The following is a 17,882-nucleotide window of genomic DNA, read 5'->3' on the forward strand; positions in this document are numbered from 1 at the left end:
CTCTTAGAGGTTGAGCATCATCCCTGTTCAAATCACAAGTTGGCCCTGTCCCACTACGTCACTGTTATTATTGACCCAAACTTTCAAAACCCATAATCTGTCAGGCCCGGGTTCATTTGAGACTTACGTAACAGAAAATACACAAGGAAAGGAAGAACAGAGTTGGCTGGTCCATGCAACTAGCACAACTCTCAAATGCACAAGGATTCTGAACAAAAAGTCTCTTCTGCCGCCCAGTCCCTCACTGGGACAGCACAGTTCACTTTAGAAGCCTTCTTACCACCTTTTGGGAAAAGTAGCTAAGTCTCACACTTCTCTTCATATGCCATGTAGCCTCCCACTGCATCCCACTGCCCAGGCAAGAAGAGAATGCACAGCTGGAATATTGGACATGAAAACAAAAGCTTTTCATTGAACTGTCAGGGAGTCCTGATGTGCCTGGGGCAGGAAGATGAACGGATAACCCCTCTCTGGTCCCTAGGATTCTGATTCAGGCAGGGCAGGATCCAGGCCTTGGTTTAACAGGGTAATTGCAGTTGTTTGGACCTGGCCTGAGTGCCCACACTGGGAATCGATACCAGGGAAGGTGACACTTGCCAGACATTCTTCGATGTTCACCAACGGGTCTGATCACTTGACTTTGAGAGCTCAGTTTTCTCCTGAGGGAGTGTGAGGCCAAATCCTCATCCTCTGCACACAAGTCTTCATCCTGAAATTCTAGTCTCCTGGACTTGAAACTCCAGGGAAGTGGGGAGAAAGGGGACAGATCTGAGAGATGGGTGAGAAAAAAGGGAGGAAGGATGCTTGAGATGAGAAAACAGATTGCTCGCTGAGGCAGGTTTTCTTTTAATCAGGAAATGAAAACAGAGCCAATTATATGGTGAGAGGGTCATTTCCCCCCCCAATTTCCTGATATTTTTTCAGGTGTGATTCTCCCACTTGTATTATTCAGATAATTTCCAGAATGAGCCAAACCGTTTCCTTTGTGTTGTTGGGACCTAAGTTATTATTCTCATTATTGAATGCATAAAGTCCTAGGCATGGGCTCTTGCCTGCAGCCATGCAGGGCTGGTCCGGAGTCCTGGGCCCCTCACCCATGTCCGGACTCTCAGCTATACCCAGTGACCTCTGCTGGCACTGGCCCCCTCACCACGCCTCCCAGGGAAGAGAAGTTCCAGAAACTGATCTGTCATCAGTGGCTCTCTGACAACTGCATTCTTAATTCTAGGTTAACTTAGCATCGCTATCACCACCGCTTTACCCTCTCAAAGCTGGCATGCTGGCTTGGAGTTGAAAGAGAAAAGAAACTAGAGACAGGTTCCTAAGTGCCCACAAGAGAGAGTCAGAGAATCACAGAACCTCAGAGTCAGAACAGACCTTGGAGAGTGAGGGGCTTGGCTTGCTCTCCTCTCCTCAGAAAGAGGAGCTAAAACCCAGAACAGGCAAGTGGCTTGTCCTGGGTCACACAGCTTGGCCCAGTGATAAATGTGGACTTAGAGCCAGCCCTCAGGTCAGCAGTCTGGTGCTCTTCCCATCTCTCCTTGCTCTTCTCTTTCTTTAAAGAAGAAGAAGAAAAAAAAGAGGGCTTTAAGGAAAAGTTGTTCCAGTGGGGAGTAGGGAGGGGTTTCCCCCTTCACCCTGACCTTGAAGCATCTCTCCAGCCCCTCCTCTAACTCTACAGTTCTGACCAAACGACCAGGACGCGGCTGACCACCTGGGTTTTAGTGTTACATGTCAGCTTGGGTTTAAAAGGACTTGATTAATCACGGCTAACGTCAGACAGTACATGACTGTACCCCCTTGTTCGTTTGGGGTAATCTGCCGTGAGGGATTAAAAAAAGAGATTGCTTTGTACCTTCCTGTTACAGCCCCTGCCTGAACCCCCGGACAGAGGCAAGTGGCTGTGTCCAGCCTTCCTCAGGGAATGATGCTCAGAGAAGCCCTCCTCTACTTCTGGGTCACTTCCCAGGTGACTTGTCCTCTGCTTCCCACAGCTGCAAACCCTCGCAGTGCCACGAGCCCTGGGGGAACTCGGTCTTCCGTCTCTTGGACAAACGCTCCAGCCCCAGGACACGACCGCGATCGCAATTTCGCGTGGCCGTGCGGCTCCCCCTGCTCCTCTCCTCCACCCCCACCCCCACCCCCACCCCCACCCCCACCCCCCAGGCCCGGGAACCTCGGAGCCAATGGGAGCGTCGCGAAACTCCGGGTTGTAGAGTTCCGAGCCCGGGACCCGCCCCTCTTTGTTGCGGCGGCCAATGGACGCATTCGGAACATCGGCGGCTGCCCGGGTGACTCGGTTATATGTCACAGAATAACATTCGAGAATGGGACTTGGAATGAGGGGCCGCCCGCCGCAGCCGCAGCAGCCCCAGCCCCAGCCCCAGCCCCAGCCCCAGGCCCAGCAGCAGCAGCAGCAGCCGCCTCCGCCTCCTCCTCCTCCGCCGCCCCCGCCGCCTGGAGTTGCGCCGCAGCAATGAGGCCAAGCGCCCGGAGGTGAGGTCCTGCAGCGGCGGCGCCCTTCCCGCGTCCCGCCTGCAGCCGGTCCCCCGGGGAACTCGTGGAACGCGGGCGGGTGGACCTATTTCCACGGGAGCCTGGGGGCTCCGGGAGGGCTTCCTGGAAGCAACGCGGCCGCCTTTGCAAGCCCAAGCGGCTGCTGCGCCCTCGCGTCGACCCCGGGCGCTCACGTGCGGGCGCGTTGCTGGTGTGCTCGGCGCTCGACCCCATCGGGCGACCAAGCGCTGCGTGGAGCCGTGCGGGGACCCCCTGCTCCTTCACGCTGCACGAGCCGCCTTTCTCCCCCCGCTACCCAGTCCACTCCGCACCCCCCACGCCTCTTTATTTCCCTCCCGGCGTGTAGGTGTGCGTGAAGCTTTGTGCCAAAATTCCAGTCGCCTTTCGAGGTAATTGCGGGGCTGGACGCTCGTAATTCAAATCTGCGGAGGGTCTGTCAGCGCGGGGGTGGAGGGGCGGGAGTGACGCGGGGACAGTCCGAGGCCCCACCGCCGTCGGGCACGGGGCCTCGGGGTGTCCACTTACCGCGGTGCGCGCTGTGTCTCCGCTGGTTGCAGGCTCGGCCCGTAAGAGGAGCGCCCGCCGCCGCTCCCCCTTGGCGCGTCCAGAGGCGGCGCGAGGCATGGAGGAGGCGGCCCCCGCGGGGCACTGATCCCCGCGCGCGCCCGCGCGCACACGCCCCCCGCCGCCGCCGCCGACGTCGCGCGACCCCCGCCCCGCCCTCCGGCCCCGGCCCCACCATGACCGGCTCTGCGGCTGACACTCGCCGCTGCCCCCACCCCAAAGGCGCCAAAGGCACCCGGTCCCGGAGCAGCCACGCGCGGCCCGTGAGCCTCGCCACCAGCGGGGGCTCCGAGGAGGAGGACAAAGACGGCGGGGTGCTCTTTCACGTGAACAAGAGCGGCTTCCCCATCGACAGCCACACCTGGGAGCGCATGTGGATGCACGTGGCCAAGGTGCACCCCAAAGGGGGAGAAATGGTGGGCGCCATCAGGAACGCCGCCTTCTTGGCAAAGGTCAGTGGCTTCGAAGGAGGGGGGTGGGGTGGGCGGCGAGGGGACATTTCGGTCTGTACAGGGCAAATAGAGGCACTATCCACGTCCCGGGTTCTGCTACCAACACCCTTCCCCTCTCCAGTCTTCCCCACAATCCCTCCTCCCCTTTGCTTAATTGAGATGTTTGTCTTGGAAGCCCTAGAAATGGGGGAGGGGGAGGTGGTGGCTGGCTGTCCTGGGACTGTGTGGTCTGTTGTGCCAAGGTTTCCTTGAATCTCTATCCAAACTCTATTATTTATTTACTCACCCGCATGTCCATCCTCTTTCAGCAAGAGCTGTAGCCGCTCTGTTGCAGCGGCGATGCCAAGAATGCATAGGTCCCCTAGGGATCCCACCCTGCTTCTCCCCTTCGGAGTCTCCCCCTTGCAAATGATTTATTAGGCTGTGAATGAATTTGACTCAACCAGTCAGACTTCTCAGCGTGAATCATTTCTAGACTTTTTGCCAATTTTTTTTTTTTATGACAGTGACTTTCACCTCTGAAACTTGCAAAAACAGTGAACTATCTCTTTTCATGGCTTATCTGGGCTCCAAGAAAAAAAAAAAAAAGTTTTGGCCGTGGCTTAAAGGGGACGTTCCAGTCAACTTGATGAATTAGTCTCACTGGATTGAGAAGGAGGCTCGGGAGTAGAACTCTTTTTACCTTGGAGAGAAGCCAGTGAGCTGATTGGGTTTGGTGGCCAAGGATCACTTAGCAAGATGGAGGGAGGGAGATGTGCAGTGGTCGCTGTATGAAACAAAATGCAAACCTGGGGGAGAAATGCTGCCAGAGCCTGCGGGGTGGGGGGGTGGGGGGTTGTAGCATGGCAGATGGTTTTCCTGGCACCCTGGGGACACTGGCATGGCTGAGAAGATTCCTGGGCAAGTCTAGGAATGCCAGACCTGAGACCTGGAAGGCCATCTGGTCAAATCCCCAACCTGGAGCATCTGGTGACCTGAGCGTCTGAGCCCTACAGGCCAGAAAGCTGTGTGTGCCCTTGGGAGAAGTGGCCGAGCCGGTAAGCTTCCTGTCGCAGTCAGTCACAGTGTCTTATTACTCTGCTGGTCAAGGAGCTCTTCATTGTGCCCAACGAGAGTCCTGCCTGCTTTACTGTCAGCCGCAATTACCCTTGCTGAGACCTCCTTGAGCGTGAGAACAACGTTGGTGCTGGCTTGTGGTTCGGGCTTTGTCCATACTTAAGTGAGCCTTCTTTACTGAAGGACGAGCTGGGAGCCCTTAAACCTGGAGGAGAGGTGGCCACAGCCAACAGAGGCCTGTTCCTACTGCCCCATGCTGCCTTTCTAATTCAGCACCCTCAGCGGCGACCCCGCTTCTAATTGTGGCTTCATTCTTCTCCTGATTTTGTGTGTAGTGACCCCCTTTCTCGATGGGAACCAGGGAATGTTAGTATTGGTGGAGACCAGTCTCCCTTCCGTGTTCTGAAGACCTCCTGAGAACCAGGGGCTCATTGCCTCCCAGGGCAGCTGGTCCCAGGCCTGGCTGGATTTGATTAGTGGGAAAATCTTTCCTGAGATTGAACAGAAGTCCTCCTCCTCTCCCCTTAGTCACATGTCACCACGGGTTCTTGTGTTGCCCTTTGAGCCAGAGTAGCACATGCCAACTTCCTTTGCTACTCACAGCTCCCTAGAATGTCACTAGACGGGGCTCTTAGAGAGCAAGGGACTGAATTCCAGTCCTAGCTGTGCCACTTCTAGCTTACTTAAAATCTCTGATCTCAGTTTTCTCATCTATACAATGGGAGTAGGCCAGACTTCAAGTAAAGTTCTTTCCAACTCTCACATTCCATAATGTTATGACCCGTGAGTCTCCAGGTTCTAATGCTGACCTGTGTGACACCAGAGGTGCACGGAATTACAAGTCCTCAGAACTGTGACATCTGTCAGCCTGCACCTTCCTTTAGTCTCCTTTGTCCACAGGTAGCTCCTTTCACCTTTTCTTATTTGTTAGAGTTCCCAGATCAACTCACTCTTCTCTTCTTCTTTCTAGGACAATGGCTAGTTTGAAATCAGTCAATCCCCTAAAATAAGCACATATGAAACACAATATTCTAAATGTTGTCTGAGCAGCTTAGAACATAGATCACTGCTTCCAGAGACCGCCAATACTATGGCTGCATGCTGTGTTCTTAAAAAGGAGTGGTCCCTGCCCTGGCCGGGGGTTCAGTGGTTAGAGCATCAGCCAGTGCACCGAAGGGTTGTGGGTTTGATCTACGTGTATGGGAAGCAACCAATCAATGTTTTTCTCTGTCTTCCCCCCCCACACACACTCATCCCCTCCCTTCCACTCTCTCTAAAAATCAATGGGAAAAATACCCTCTGGTGAGGATTAACAACAACAAAGAGTGGTCTCTTTTTTTTTTTTTTTTTTTACTAGAGTGGCCATATTGTACTTTTATTTTTTTTTAATCCTCATCAGAGGATATGTTTTTATTGATTTTAGAGAGAGAGGAAGGGAGATGGGGGGAGAGAGAAAGAGAGAGGAGACTTATGGGCCCTGACAGGGATTGAATCCTCAACCTAGGTATGTGCCCTGATCAGGAATTGAACCCACAGCCGTTTTTGGTGTATGGGACGATGCTCCCACCAATGGAGCCACCTGGCCAAGGCCACATTGCACTATTGTGGTAACTCGTAGGTCACATTCGAACTCCTGCCAAGCCAGGACAACCCCAGCCCGAACGTGGGCATTGGCTTTCTGAACCTAAGTAAAGAACTTAACATTTCTCTCTCTTACATTGTGTCATAATGGTTGGTTCTCCACCCCCTGCCCCATCATGGGATCCTACCTCTCCCTGGTTCCGACATTCCCCAAACCTTGACTCCTACACAGGCTTTGAGATGGGGACCGTTTCAAAAGCTGCTTTTTCTCGATGCCACTCCTCTTGGATTCAAGGGTTATTCCTGCGCTCAGATTGGCAGACTTTTCCCTCTGGGACCAAGCCCTTTGCTCCTTTAACCAAACCGATGCTTTACTGAGGAATTTGTAGAGAAGAGGAGGAAGTGGTGGAAGGGTTGGAGAGTTTCAGGGAGATTACGTTTTTTTTGGCAATTGAATTTGGCAAAGAAGTGGGCGGAGGGAAGGTGTCGGAGGCCTAAGAGGGGGGGGGACTGAATGTCACTTCCTTTGACTGCCGGCCATTCTGTTAGCAGCCATGGTAAGTTCTGCCCGAAGGTCCAGGTACCCCCTCCTGGGGCGTGGAGGAGCTCACCTGCTCCGAGATCTTCCTTCTAAATTTTCTACCAAAGACCCCTTCTCTGCTGGTTGCTACATCTGGAGTTAACAATTGTGTAGGTGAAGGCCAGGGTTTTTTAGGGATAGTGCAAAAAAGCAGTTCAAGCCAGGTAGAGGATGATAGAGGATGGGAAGCCAGGGGGCAGAGAGGGAGCTGGCCCAGAAAAAAAACAGCTGGGCTGTTTCTTGCAGAACCCACATTCGGTTGTGTGTCTCATTCTCACGTTGATCCCAAATTGGAAAGTAATTCACATTTAGAGGACGCAGCTTTGCCTGAGTAAGGAAGTGAATGCTGTGAGGTGAGACTTTGCTGCAAGCAGGGCTCCACCCCTGCCCCCTGCTGGTTCACTGGGCAGCTCCCTCCCTCCCTTGTTCTGCATTCAAGACCATCCACTGGTCTTTCCTGCTCAGCCCAAGGTTGTGGCCCCTGGGCCTCCATGGCAGGCTACCACCAACAGATTCCGGGCTGCTGCTGATGCAGGGGTCTGGGGCCCATCTTGGGCTCACGAGTGATGTTCCTTGCTCTCCTCCAGGAGACTCATCTGCCTGGTGTCTGCCAAGAGCAGGGACAGCAGAAGACTTTGCTTTGTCCTTGTTCTCTCTTGTTAAAGATCCCTGGTACCTGGGGTTCCAGCTGCCTCCCTGGCTCCTCTTTTAGTTCCCCCTTCTCTCCCACATGGTGATGATATGCACTTGCGTCCATCCACATCCCTTCTCCTTGCATTCTTCTTTTTAAAAAAAATATATTTTTATTGATTTCAGCGAGGAAGGGAAAGGGAAAGAGAGATAGAAACATCAATGATGAGAGAGAATCATTGATTGGTTGCCTCCTGTGCGCCCCCTGCCAGGGATTGAGCCCACAACCCAGGCATGTGCCCTAACAGGGAATCAAACCATGACTTCCTGGTTCATAGGTTGATGCTCAACCATTGAGCCATACTGGCTGGGCTCCTTGCATTCTTCTGACAGGTCATTGTATTTGGCAAGAATGGAGTGAAATTGAGTCTGTCCATAAAAACCTTGCCTGTGGTTTGTTTCATCATCATTCTTGAGCAACCCTTTTCCTGTCCACCCCACTTCCCCCTCCCACTCCCCGACCCCTGACCACAGGCATAGTATGGAAAGGGTCATTTTGACTTGTGCCCTCTAGATTCTGCCTCCATCAGCGGGGCTGTGGCTTGAGGGGACTGGATGCAGATGGCAGGAGGTGGGAATCTTGAGGGGAGGGGCCATGGGAAATCTAGGCTGGCATTTCAGGTGAAATAGGGCAGGAAAATGACAGGAGAAGAGACTCTCAGGTCCCCAGTCATGGAGAAAACAAAAGGAGTGTGCCCTGGGCTTTTTGTTTTGGTAAACGGTTGTACCAATTTACACTCCCATCTTCTGTATGGGAGCATCCTTGTCAGCATTGAGTGTCCACGCTTCAGAGCACCCCTGCTAAATGGAGAGGTGAAACTGTCATTCTGCACTGGCTTTAATGTGCATTTCTTAAATTATTAGTGAGTTTGAACTTTTTTTCCCCAAATATTTATCCACTATTTGCACTTACTTTTTTGTGTGAATTGTCTTTTCACGGACATTTAAAAATTGTGGTAAAATATACATAACATATAGTTTACTATTTAAGTGTTCGGTTCTGCCCATTGTTGTGCGTGTAACATCACCACCTTCCATCTCCAAAACCTCTTCTTCTTCCCCAGCTGGAACTCTGTACCCCTTAAACAGAAACTCCCTCTTCCTCCCTCCCACCCCTAGCCCCTGGCAACCACCCTTCTTCTTTCTGTTTCTATGACCTTGGCAATTCTAGGAACTCATATAAAGGAATTGAACGATATTCGCGACTGGCTTATTTCACTTAGCGTGAGGTCCTCAAGGTTTATCCCTGTTGTAGCATGTGCCAGAATGTTCTTTCTTTTTATTGCTGAATAATATCCCATTGTGTGTACATGCCCCATCTTGTTTATTCATTCACCTGGTTTGCTTCCACCTTTTGGGGCCATTAAAAAAAAAAAGGACAGATTCATTTATTCATTTATTATTTTTATTGATTTCAGAGAGGAAGGGGGATGGGGGGAGAGAGAGAGAGAGAGAGAGAGAGAGAGAGATACATCAATGATGAGAGAGAATCATCAATCTGCTGCCTCCTGCACACCCAACACTGGGGATTGGGCCTGCAACCTGGTCCCTGACCAGGAATTGAACCGTGATCTCCTGGTTCATTGGTCGACATTCGACCACCGAACCATGCCAGCTGGGCCAGTTTTTGTTTTTATTTTTTCTCGAGGCCCCAAAGTTTTCTCATCACCTTGTGTGAACACTTCATGAATTAAGGAGGTTAACGCATGGTCCCAGAGAGAAGTGGATGGTTTCATCCTCTGTTATTAGGGTGAGAAGGCATCTCAGGAATGCTCCCGAGTGTCCAGGGACTCAAGCGCTGCTGATTCTGTTTTCCTGAAAAGTGAAGACATTTCAGGCCTCCCCGTTGTCTGCCCCTGAAGGCACACTTCAGACGATAATAACACAGCTCACACTTAGAGAGCACCCAGTGCCAAGCTCCAAGGAGCACGTTGTATACGTAGGTCAGAGAATCCTCATGACCAGCCCAGAAGGTTTGGAGTAGGTGATATTCTCCTGTTTTATCGGGAAGGTAACAGAGGCTTAGAGAGGTCATATAGCTTGACCAGGGTCCACAGCCAGCAGGTGACAGAGCAGGGACTCCAACCTCGTTGTGTTGGACGCGTCATCACAACTGAAGGAGCCCACCTGGTTAATAGTTCATCGTCCTGTGGAGGCATTGGCGGCCTGAGGGGCCAGTTGGGAGCTGAGTCCCAGCCTGAGTTGCAGTCAGCTCTCCCAGATGTCAGAGTTGTAGCCAGATGACATCATCCCCTCAGCAGCCTCGGCCCCTCTTCCTGCCACAGCTCTGCTCCTCAGCTGGGGTTTGGGGAATGTGGCCACTCGCTCTCAGCAGGGGCTGAGGTAACCAGGCAGCTGTTCTTAAAAACCTTTGGGCGCCACTGAGCTTCTATTCTGAGGATCAGCTGCTGCCTGACTCCCACCCCGTCATCCAGCTCTTGTGGGCTCTGTTGGGTTTGCTGGAGTTGAAATAATTTGGTGGTTGGCCCCAACGGCCGGTTGACTCAGAACCCCGTCACTCTGGCCACCTCAGGGCTGTGGCCAACAGATGCCCCTCTGGGGATCCCTTAGGTGGCCCGTGCTTCTATGGGGCATTTCCCTGTGCTTACCCGCTTTTCTGTTAAATAGGGACTCTTCTGTGTGGAAGCTCATGGCTTCATAAACTGTGTCATCCCGCCTCTCTCTCTGTGCCCCTCCCCCTTTGTGCCTGCTCTAGAGCTGGGAACACAAGTACTAAAGAAATGTTTGTGCGTATCTCCCATTCTCTCTGCTTCTCTGCGGAATTTCTGGCACGTTCTTACACAGAATTCCCGGTTTGGGTATATCAGTGGATGTTACTGCACACACACAAAAATAAGGACAAGCCAGATACTTCTTGGTGTTTGTTAGGGCAGAAAACACAAAGGTACACTTCATTTAAAAAAAATATATGTTTTTACTGATTTTAAAGAGAGAGGAAGGGGGAGAGAGAGAGAAATATCAATGAGAGAGAAACATTGATTGGTTGCCTTCTGCATGCCCTCTATTGAGATTGAGCCCACAAACCAGCTATGTGCCCTGATTGGGAATCAAATCAGCGACCTCTCAGTGCATGGGATGATGTTCAACCAACTGAGCGACACAGGCCACAGCTACACTTCATTTTTTGACTGTGTGTGTGTGTGTGTGTGTGTGTGTGTGTGTGTGTGTCGGGGAGGGTGAGGAGCATGTGAGCAAATCTTCCAATTTGCTCCCAAAAATGACTCTCCAAGACAAGAATGTGATTTGAGTTGATATGTTGTAATCGAAATGTAGTTCACAGAACAGCTGTGTGTGCACACACTCTTACATTCACACACACGCACAGCACCTTGGCTGTGAAGTAGGAAGTGTGACTAGTTTCCTTTCTGTTGAAGGGGCAGTTGCTGTGAAGTAGGAAGTCTCAGAGCCAAGAGAGAATAGAGGCGCGGAGAGAGGAAAAGAATGTCAAGTAGCATTATAAGTAAATGCAGCCTGGGGTACAGAAGTATGAGCAGCCCTCTCCATTCCCCCTCCTCCTCCCACCCTCCTCAGGCCCAGGGCCAGCATGCCCTCCAGCTTCACTGCGGGGCCTGAACCCAGGGAGCTGGGAGAGCTCTGGTGCCCAGCAGGCTGCCCAGCACTGTCCCCAAGTCAGTTGACCAGTGTCTTCACTGTCCATCAGCTAAGCCCTAAATCCCCAGGGCCTCCCTGTCCCTGTTTTCTCCCAGGATGGAACTAATCTGTCCTGAGGCCCTTTCTGCTCCTTCCTAAGCACATAGGCCTGCAGGAGCCTCCTCTCCTTCCTGACAACGCACTGCAGGGGTCTCAGGCCCACATGAGCCCAGTTGCTCTGCCCCCAATGGCCCTACCCCACCAGCGAGGCCAAAGATGAGAAACTGAGAAACATACAGGGGGAGAGAAAGCAGAAATCGTCCCTCACTTCCCAGGAGTGACTGGATTGGAAGCCCCAGCCTGTTCTCACCCCCAGCCTCGTTGGCAGCCTGCTCAGCGCTGAGTGCTGTCTGGGCTCTAAATTCCAGACAAGAGGCGCCTACCTCCCCCTCTTGGCGCCCTTGCCTGCCATAGCTCCTTTCTCCTCCCTGCAGGACTTGTAGACACTTGGTGAATGTTGACCAAGAGGCAGACTAGGAAACCAAGAGGTGGTGGGGCGGCCCTAAGGGGAAAAGGGTGAGGTGGCTCATGAGTCAGAGGAGCTGCACTTACCTGGGAAGAGTAAAGGCAAGAGGGGACTCTATCCTCATCCATCTGGGTCTAGACTCATAGGAGGGAGGAGATGGGCATTGCAGGGGGTGGTGTTGAGAAGAAATGGTGGCCAAGACGCCCAATATTGCATTTCTTCAGGGCACCATTCATCTTGTGTTCAATGGTGCCCTGGAGTGGGGCACATAGAATGGGTCACACCAACCATGCAGCAAAAGGTTCAGTCATGCAGTAAAAAATGTGAGGGTTAGCGCCTCTGTGAACATCCTGGGCCAGGCTCAGTGGGGGACACTATAAGACATGGTCCTTGGCCTCAGTGAATGGCTGAGGCTCCCTGGGGAGGCTGGCTGTGTTCACACAATACACAGAAGGCCATAGAGAGTCACTGTGACCCACGGGGGAGTGTGTATAGAAGGAATGCAGAGAGGGAGGACTTCAGCAGGGGACCAGCTGGTGTGGGGAAACCTTGTCCAGGAGGTACCACTTGAACAGGTGACCATGGCAGGGTGGCCATCTGCTCCCAGGAGCAGTTCTCCGGTGGTCTCAGTCCTGGGCCTGCCACCAAGCACTGGGCCCCAAAAAGATCTCTCTCTACTTCTCTGCAGCCTTCAATACCCCAGGTTCCAAACTACAGGCTGTCGATGACGATCCCAGACTGGCTCCAGGCAATTCAGAACTACATGAAGACACTACAGTATCCTTCCCACGAGGGTCTGAGCAGACACAGCCAGGGGACGGGCGTGGTGATTGCAAGCCTGGTGGCCTGTCTTTCCCCAGCTGGTCAGCAAATACTCTCTAAGGTTGGTGAGGCCGGCATGGAGGGAGGCCACTATGTGAGAGTCTAGAAGGAGTGACAACAGAGGATGTAATTACAGTGATCAGACGCCCGCCCTTTTGAGCAGGATGTGGGCCAGGATGGCAAGAAGGCAGTGAGACAGTGGTGGGCCACCTCGAGCCCCTCTGCCTTCCAGCTTCTCTTTCTCCACTTCCTCCTCCTCAGTCATCTCTCCCTCTTTCTTCCTCTGCAGTCTTTCTCCCTCTTCCCTCCTAGTCTTCTGTTCCTTTTCTTTCCTCTCTCACTTTTTGCCTTCATCTTGACTGCTCATAATCTGCTGGAGGCCCAACTGGCGCTGCTTTTGGCTCCCCAGGTGGCCCCGACTGGTGGCCTTACTCCGTTCCTTGTGACTGAATGGGGCTCTCTCCCCTCATTTGAGCTTGAAATAGAGCTGGGGATCCCGTGGGTCCAGGCTGGGTTCAGGCCAGCCAGACTGTTTTTCTTCACCTCCAGGGTTCCCAGGTTGTTTGCAGTCAGGTTAGATCAGTTCTGAGGGTCTGCGGCAGCAACATTGTCAGGACAAAGGGCCAGAGGCGGATGGCCCACTGGCTGCTCTGGTGTTTTATCAGGGGTAGGAGTCAGAGGGGAGCTGGGCTGGCAGAGGTATATGTGAGAGGGACAAGCCATTTGCCCAAGCAAGTCAGTAGCATCTCAGAGCTAAGCCAGCATCAGACGCCCTGTAGACCCCCAGCACCTTGTCCAGGGTGCCAAGCCTCTTCTGGCCTCTTCCCTAAAGACCTAGAGTGTAGCAGAGAGGATTTCACGGGCCCTGGCCTGTATCCCACATGCTCTCTGTGCTCTAGGCAAGAACCTTTCCTGTGGATTTATTGTGGCTTCCCTGAAGGGATGAATACTACCAGGTGGGAACAACAGCAGTTCTGCTGTTTGGGTAGGCAGGTTACTCGATTAGCCTCTCAGTTTCCACTTTATAGATTATGAACTCCCCCACAGGGCATCTTCCCGGTGGAATCCTGAAGCGGTGTTAGAAGGAGAAAGTAGCGCCACCCTCTGCTCCAGCCCTGGGAGTGTGTTGATCCCCAAACTGGACCCCACCTGGGGAGCTTTGTGTGGTCCAGAAGCATAAACTCCTACCGGGGGAGACTTGGACCCCAAGAACTGAGCCTTCCTGGATGTAACTGACTTCCTCACAGAACATTCCAGAAAGCAACAGAAATTAGAATGTCTCTTTCCGTCTGTCTATGATATGGGCTTCACAAGGACCATTTGAGCAGAGATGAAAGAGAATGAGCCTGGTGGGGAGAATTTGCACTCTCTCGTAAACCCAGCAGCACACCCTCAGCCAGGTTTTCATTGTTGCCCTGAAGGAGCTGCTTTTGCGCTTTTCTCTGGTGCATTATGATGGTCACTGACTGAAGGGAAGGCCCGGCCGGCTGCTGGACTGTGCTCCCTGTCACCTGACCATTGGAGCCACCACATAAAGGAAGCAGAGTGTGGTCTCTGTTCTAGTTCTGTCCAGACTTTCACTTAGTTCCTTGGGATTGCCTATTGCTTTGTCCTGAACAACATGACCAGTGCTAGAGCACAGTGACCGTTCGGGGCCAGTCCTGACTATAGATGTGTGCAGTGGGCAGTAGCGATATGGAAAGACAAATCCTGCCTTCCCTTCTGACGGCCTCAGGGTCTTGGCCAGCGGGAGTGCTGATTTTGCACTGTGTTCTGGGAAGAGGTGTCACCTGACTTTGCTGAGGGCGCACTCGGTCAGTGAGTCTCTCACCCTGAGGGCAATGTTTATAGGAATTCCCTCCCCAGCTCACTTGCAGGAGCTGAAAACTCTTAGGAATTGAGAAAAGATGGCCAGATAATTTTTCATTACTTTATTACCATGAGTTTGTCTCACTTTATGTACAAGATGTACAAACTAGATACACATACAGGGAAAGTTGGGCATGTGCATTGCGTTTTTGCCATTTGAATCCTACTTTAAATATACCAGAATCTCATTGTTTGAATGGCATCTTTGGTAAAGTAAAAAAATCACCTAACAATGAGAGTAGATTTTTTTCTTCTACATCTAGGTTTTTGTATATTATTTTTCTAAAAACTAGGCAAGCCTGTATTGTTATTGGTTATTCTTATGTTCGTGCCAGTACTTTCCAAACTGTGTGCTTATTAAAATCAGCCCCTGGTCCTCGCCCTGGAACTTCCAATTTAACAGTCCAAGATGAGGTGACTCTGAATGGCATTTAGGGTTAAAACCATGGCCTGAAATCAAAATCTCGCAAGGTCGAGCCCAGAATGTGCTTATAATGAGCTGCTCAGGTGGTGGTTCCGTGTGCTCGTGTCTGAGTGGCCAAGCACATCTGTGGCAGGGAGGACTCCCAGCCCTTCTCAGGAGGGTGTTCAGCACCACCCTCTGCAGCTGCCTCCACCACAGTAGGGGCACACATCTAACCTCATACACCCTCCCTGCCTGGGCTACAAGTTCACGGTTCGTTAGCAATTCCCAAACATGCCCTTTTTAAATAGAATTTTGTTTGAGGCAGTATAGGGAAATGCACAAAGCAACGTTTTTCAGGCTCAGAAAAATTAAGATCCAGTCTCAGAGAAGAGAGCATGACATTAGGGAATCTTTGTCATTCAGAATGACCTGGTACGGGCTCTCCAGTCCCTGAGACCGTCTGGGCAGCTAGCTAAATCCAAGGCTGTGGATAATGTTGTCATCTCACATTTAGTAATCAATGTCAAGTGTCAGTTCAGGCATGAAATGAAAGTAAGCTCTGCTGCAGTCTGAGAAACTCTACTGCCATCCATCTACTCTTCCGTATATATTTATTCCCTTCTTTCCTCCTTCATTCATTCATCTATCTATCCAGCCAGCCATCCACCCATCCACCTTCCCTTCTATCTATCCAACCATTCATCCTCCCTTCCATTCATCAGTTATATTCCTTTCTTCCTTTCATCCATTCACCCATTCATTAATCCATCATCCATTCATCTACCTTTCCACCCATCTATCCATCTATTTATCCATCCATCTGTCTACCCATTCATTCACTTATTCTTCATTCACTAGATTTATGTCGGGCTTTATGGTTGATATAAAGATGATAAACAAATGGTCCCAACTCTCAAAGAACTTTTAGTCTAGTAAATGAATTAAGACATGTATCCAACTAACCAGAATACAGAGCAGATTGAATATGGCTATTCTAAAGGTCGAAGGTGCTTTGGGGCCTAAATTAGAAGTTAGATTTCCAGGCAGGACAGTGGAGGATGTTGACTACCTTCTGGCTACTGGACCCCTGGAAAGCTCTCACTTCCTCATCTCATTGAGCTTCCTCTGTTGGATTCCTGGGACTTTGGAGTTTTCTCTTACTTTCCCTTTACATACTTCACACAGATACAATCATACAGGGACGCAGTTCTTTGAAATTAGAAAAATGAGGCCACTGAGTGGGTAAGTGGTGCATGATCTGTGGGCCAGGTGACCTTTTTCCTACCTGAAAGCTGCTAACTCCCTCTCCCGCCCTCCATCCCTGTATCCCAGTGCTCACTTTCCTGGTCTGTAAGGGGTGGAGACGGGGTGTGGATTGGGGGTGACCCAGGGCCATGTTGGGGGTGGGGCTTGGGTGTGTACCACCCTGACAGCTGAGCTCAGTGGTGGAGACTAACTCGTTCGGGGGGTGGGGGATGCCTATGAAATGTGTTTCATGTGGCCTCCTTTACGCCATGTGATGCCCCTAGTCCAGGGGCAATGGGAGGACACTATGGAATATGGTCACTAACATCCAGGAACTAGCTCTTGGAGAGAGGAGTGGAGAATTTAGGATTTTATTTCTGCCAGGTGTGTATGTGCTTTGGCGTCCTCCTGCAAAGTGTGTCCTCCCTTTTCCCTCTGTATTCCTACGGTGCCTAGTGTGAGGACAGGCATGCTGACAGATTAACAGACAGACCAGTTGCATTATTAAGTAAGTCCTAAGACCCTTTGCTGTGCTCTATCCTACAGGTTAATGGAAACAGCGAAAGAAATGACTCGAGAGTCCTTGCCTATTAAATGCCTTGAAGCTGTCATCCTGGGCATGTATCCTTTAAGTTATGTTTGCTTAAGTTTAATCCACAGATGGACGGTGGCCTCACTGTGGGGCTGGTGTGCCTTCAATGTCCTAGGTCCACAGAGGTGATGACCATTGTCTCTTTGGAGAACTAAGCTCCCCTGTTGTGTCTCTTTAATGTCCACCATCTGGAGTTGAACCAAATCAGAGCTTGGCTCCTTGGACCATCATCACTGTAACCTGTTAGCTAAAGCCTGTATCAGGGCCAGCTCTTAGGCCGGCCTCACTAGTCGCAAGGAGAATTCTAACTTGGAGGGAGTAGAAAGAGAGAGTGCATCATCGTTTTTTGCATTCATCTGGCATCGCAACAGGAAAGGCACTCAAGGGGAAATGGGGTCCTCCAAACCCATCTCCAGGGAAATTTCTAAGAGTGGATTGTGGAAGAGACCGTGTAGTGGTGTAGTGTCCTGACTGCGGAACATAGAGCTGAAACCAAGGTCTGGTCTCTCTCACACCCTCTGTTCCATTTTCCACCAGACTCCTGGCTCCTCAGCTGAATATGGCCCAGAAAACTGTGATGGCACTGACGTACTAGGGGTGAAGGCAGTAGAACATGATCTGATAGAAGAGCAAAGAAACTCCCAGTCCTTTGGGGTGATGGCTAGAAGGGCCTGTGACCAAGAGAACATGGCAAGACCTGGGCTTGAGAGGTGGTCCCAAGTCAGACCAGTTAGGTCCTTGGGTGCTGTGCTGAGAAGTGTGACCTTTTGCAAAAAGGCAATGGGCAGCCTAGGTGAAAGCTCTGGAGCAGAGCGGTGACATCATCAGGTGTGCGCTTCAGAGGAGGTAATCCTTAGGGCAGGTTGAAGGTCCGACGGGAAGGCTGGGGCTGGATCTGCAGAGCCAGGTAGGAGCTGTTACATGAGGGAAATGGTGGTGCTTGGACCATGGTCCTGGCAACGGGAATGGATTGGAGAGAGTTTCAAGAGATATGAAGGAGATAGAATTTGCAGGCCTTGGAGGCCAGCTAGGTGTAGAAGCTGATGAGGAAGGGATCAGCAAATACAGGTTTCTGGATTAAGTGACAGTCTGTTCAGGAGGGGCTGAAGGGGTGAGAATGACAGACAGGTGAGATACGTCAGCACAGATGTGAACGAAGATAGCAGCAATGAAAGTGAGGAAGGCATTGGGGGTGTCATCAACTTGTGGACTGATCAGATGGGAGGAGTTAGAGGAGAAAGAGGCGGTGACTTCACATTTCTGGCTTGGAAAACTGGGGGATGGGATGATCCTTCAACAGTCCAAGGGAAGGACTTAAAAAGGAGGGTTCGGTTTATGGGGAGATGAGTTCAGATTTGGCTGTGTTGGAT

The 17,882-nt window shown here is 51.5% G+C and overlaps 1 protein-coding gene across 1 annotated transcript in view; it reads left to right on the forward strand.

Moving 5' to 3' along the window:
- Positions 1 to 3,257: 3,257 nt before the first annotated feature.
- The window catches only part of VASH2 (vasohibin 2), a 37,831-nt gene continuing 23,206 nt past the window's right edge, over positions 3,258 to 17,882 (forward strand). Inside the window, exons 1-4 of the mRNA XM_059675096.1 lie at positions 3,258 to 3,533; positions 12,267 to 12,355; positions 15,861 to 15,917; positions 16,467 to 16,541. Coding sequence (XP_059531079.1) covers positions 3,258 to 3,533; positions 12,267 to 12,355; positions 15,861 to 15,917; positions 16,467 to 16,541 — 497 coding nt within the window. The remainder of the gene's footprint in view (positions 3,534 to 12,266; positions 12,356 to 15,860; positions 15,918 to 16,466; positions 16,542 to 17,882) is intronic.

This window comes from Myotis daubentonii, chromosome 18, assembly GCF_963259705.1.
Source record: "Myotis daubentonii chromosome 18, mMyoDau2.1, whole genome shotgun sequence".
Taxonomy (NCBI): Eukaryota; Metazoa; Chordata; class Mammalia; order Chiroptera; family Vespertilionidae; genus Myotis; species Myotis daubentonii.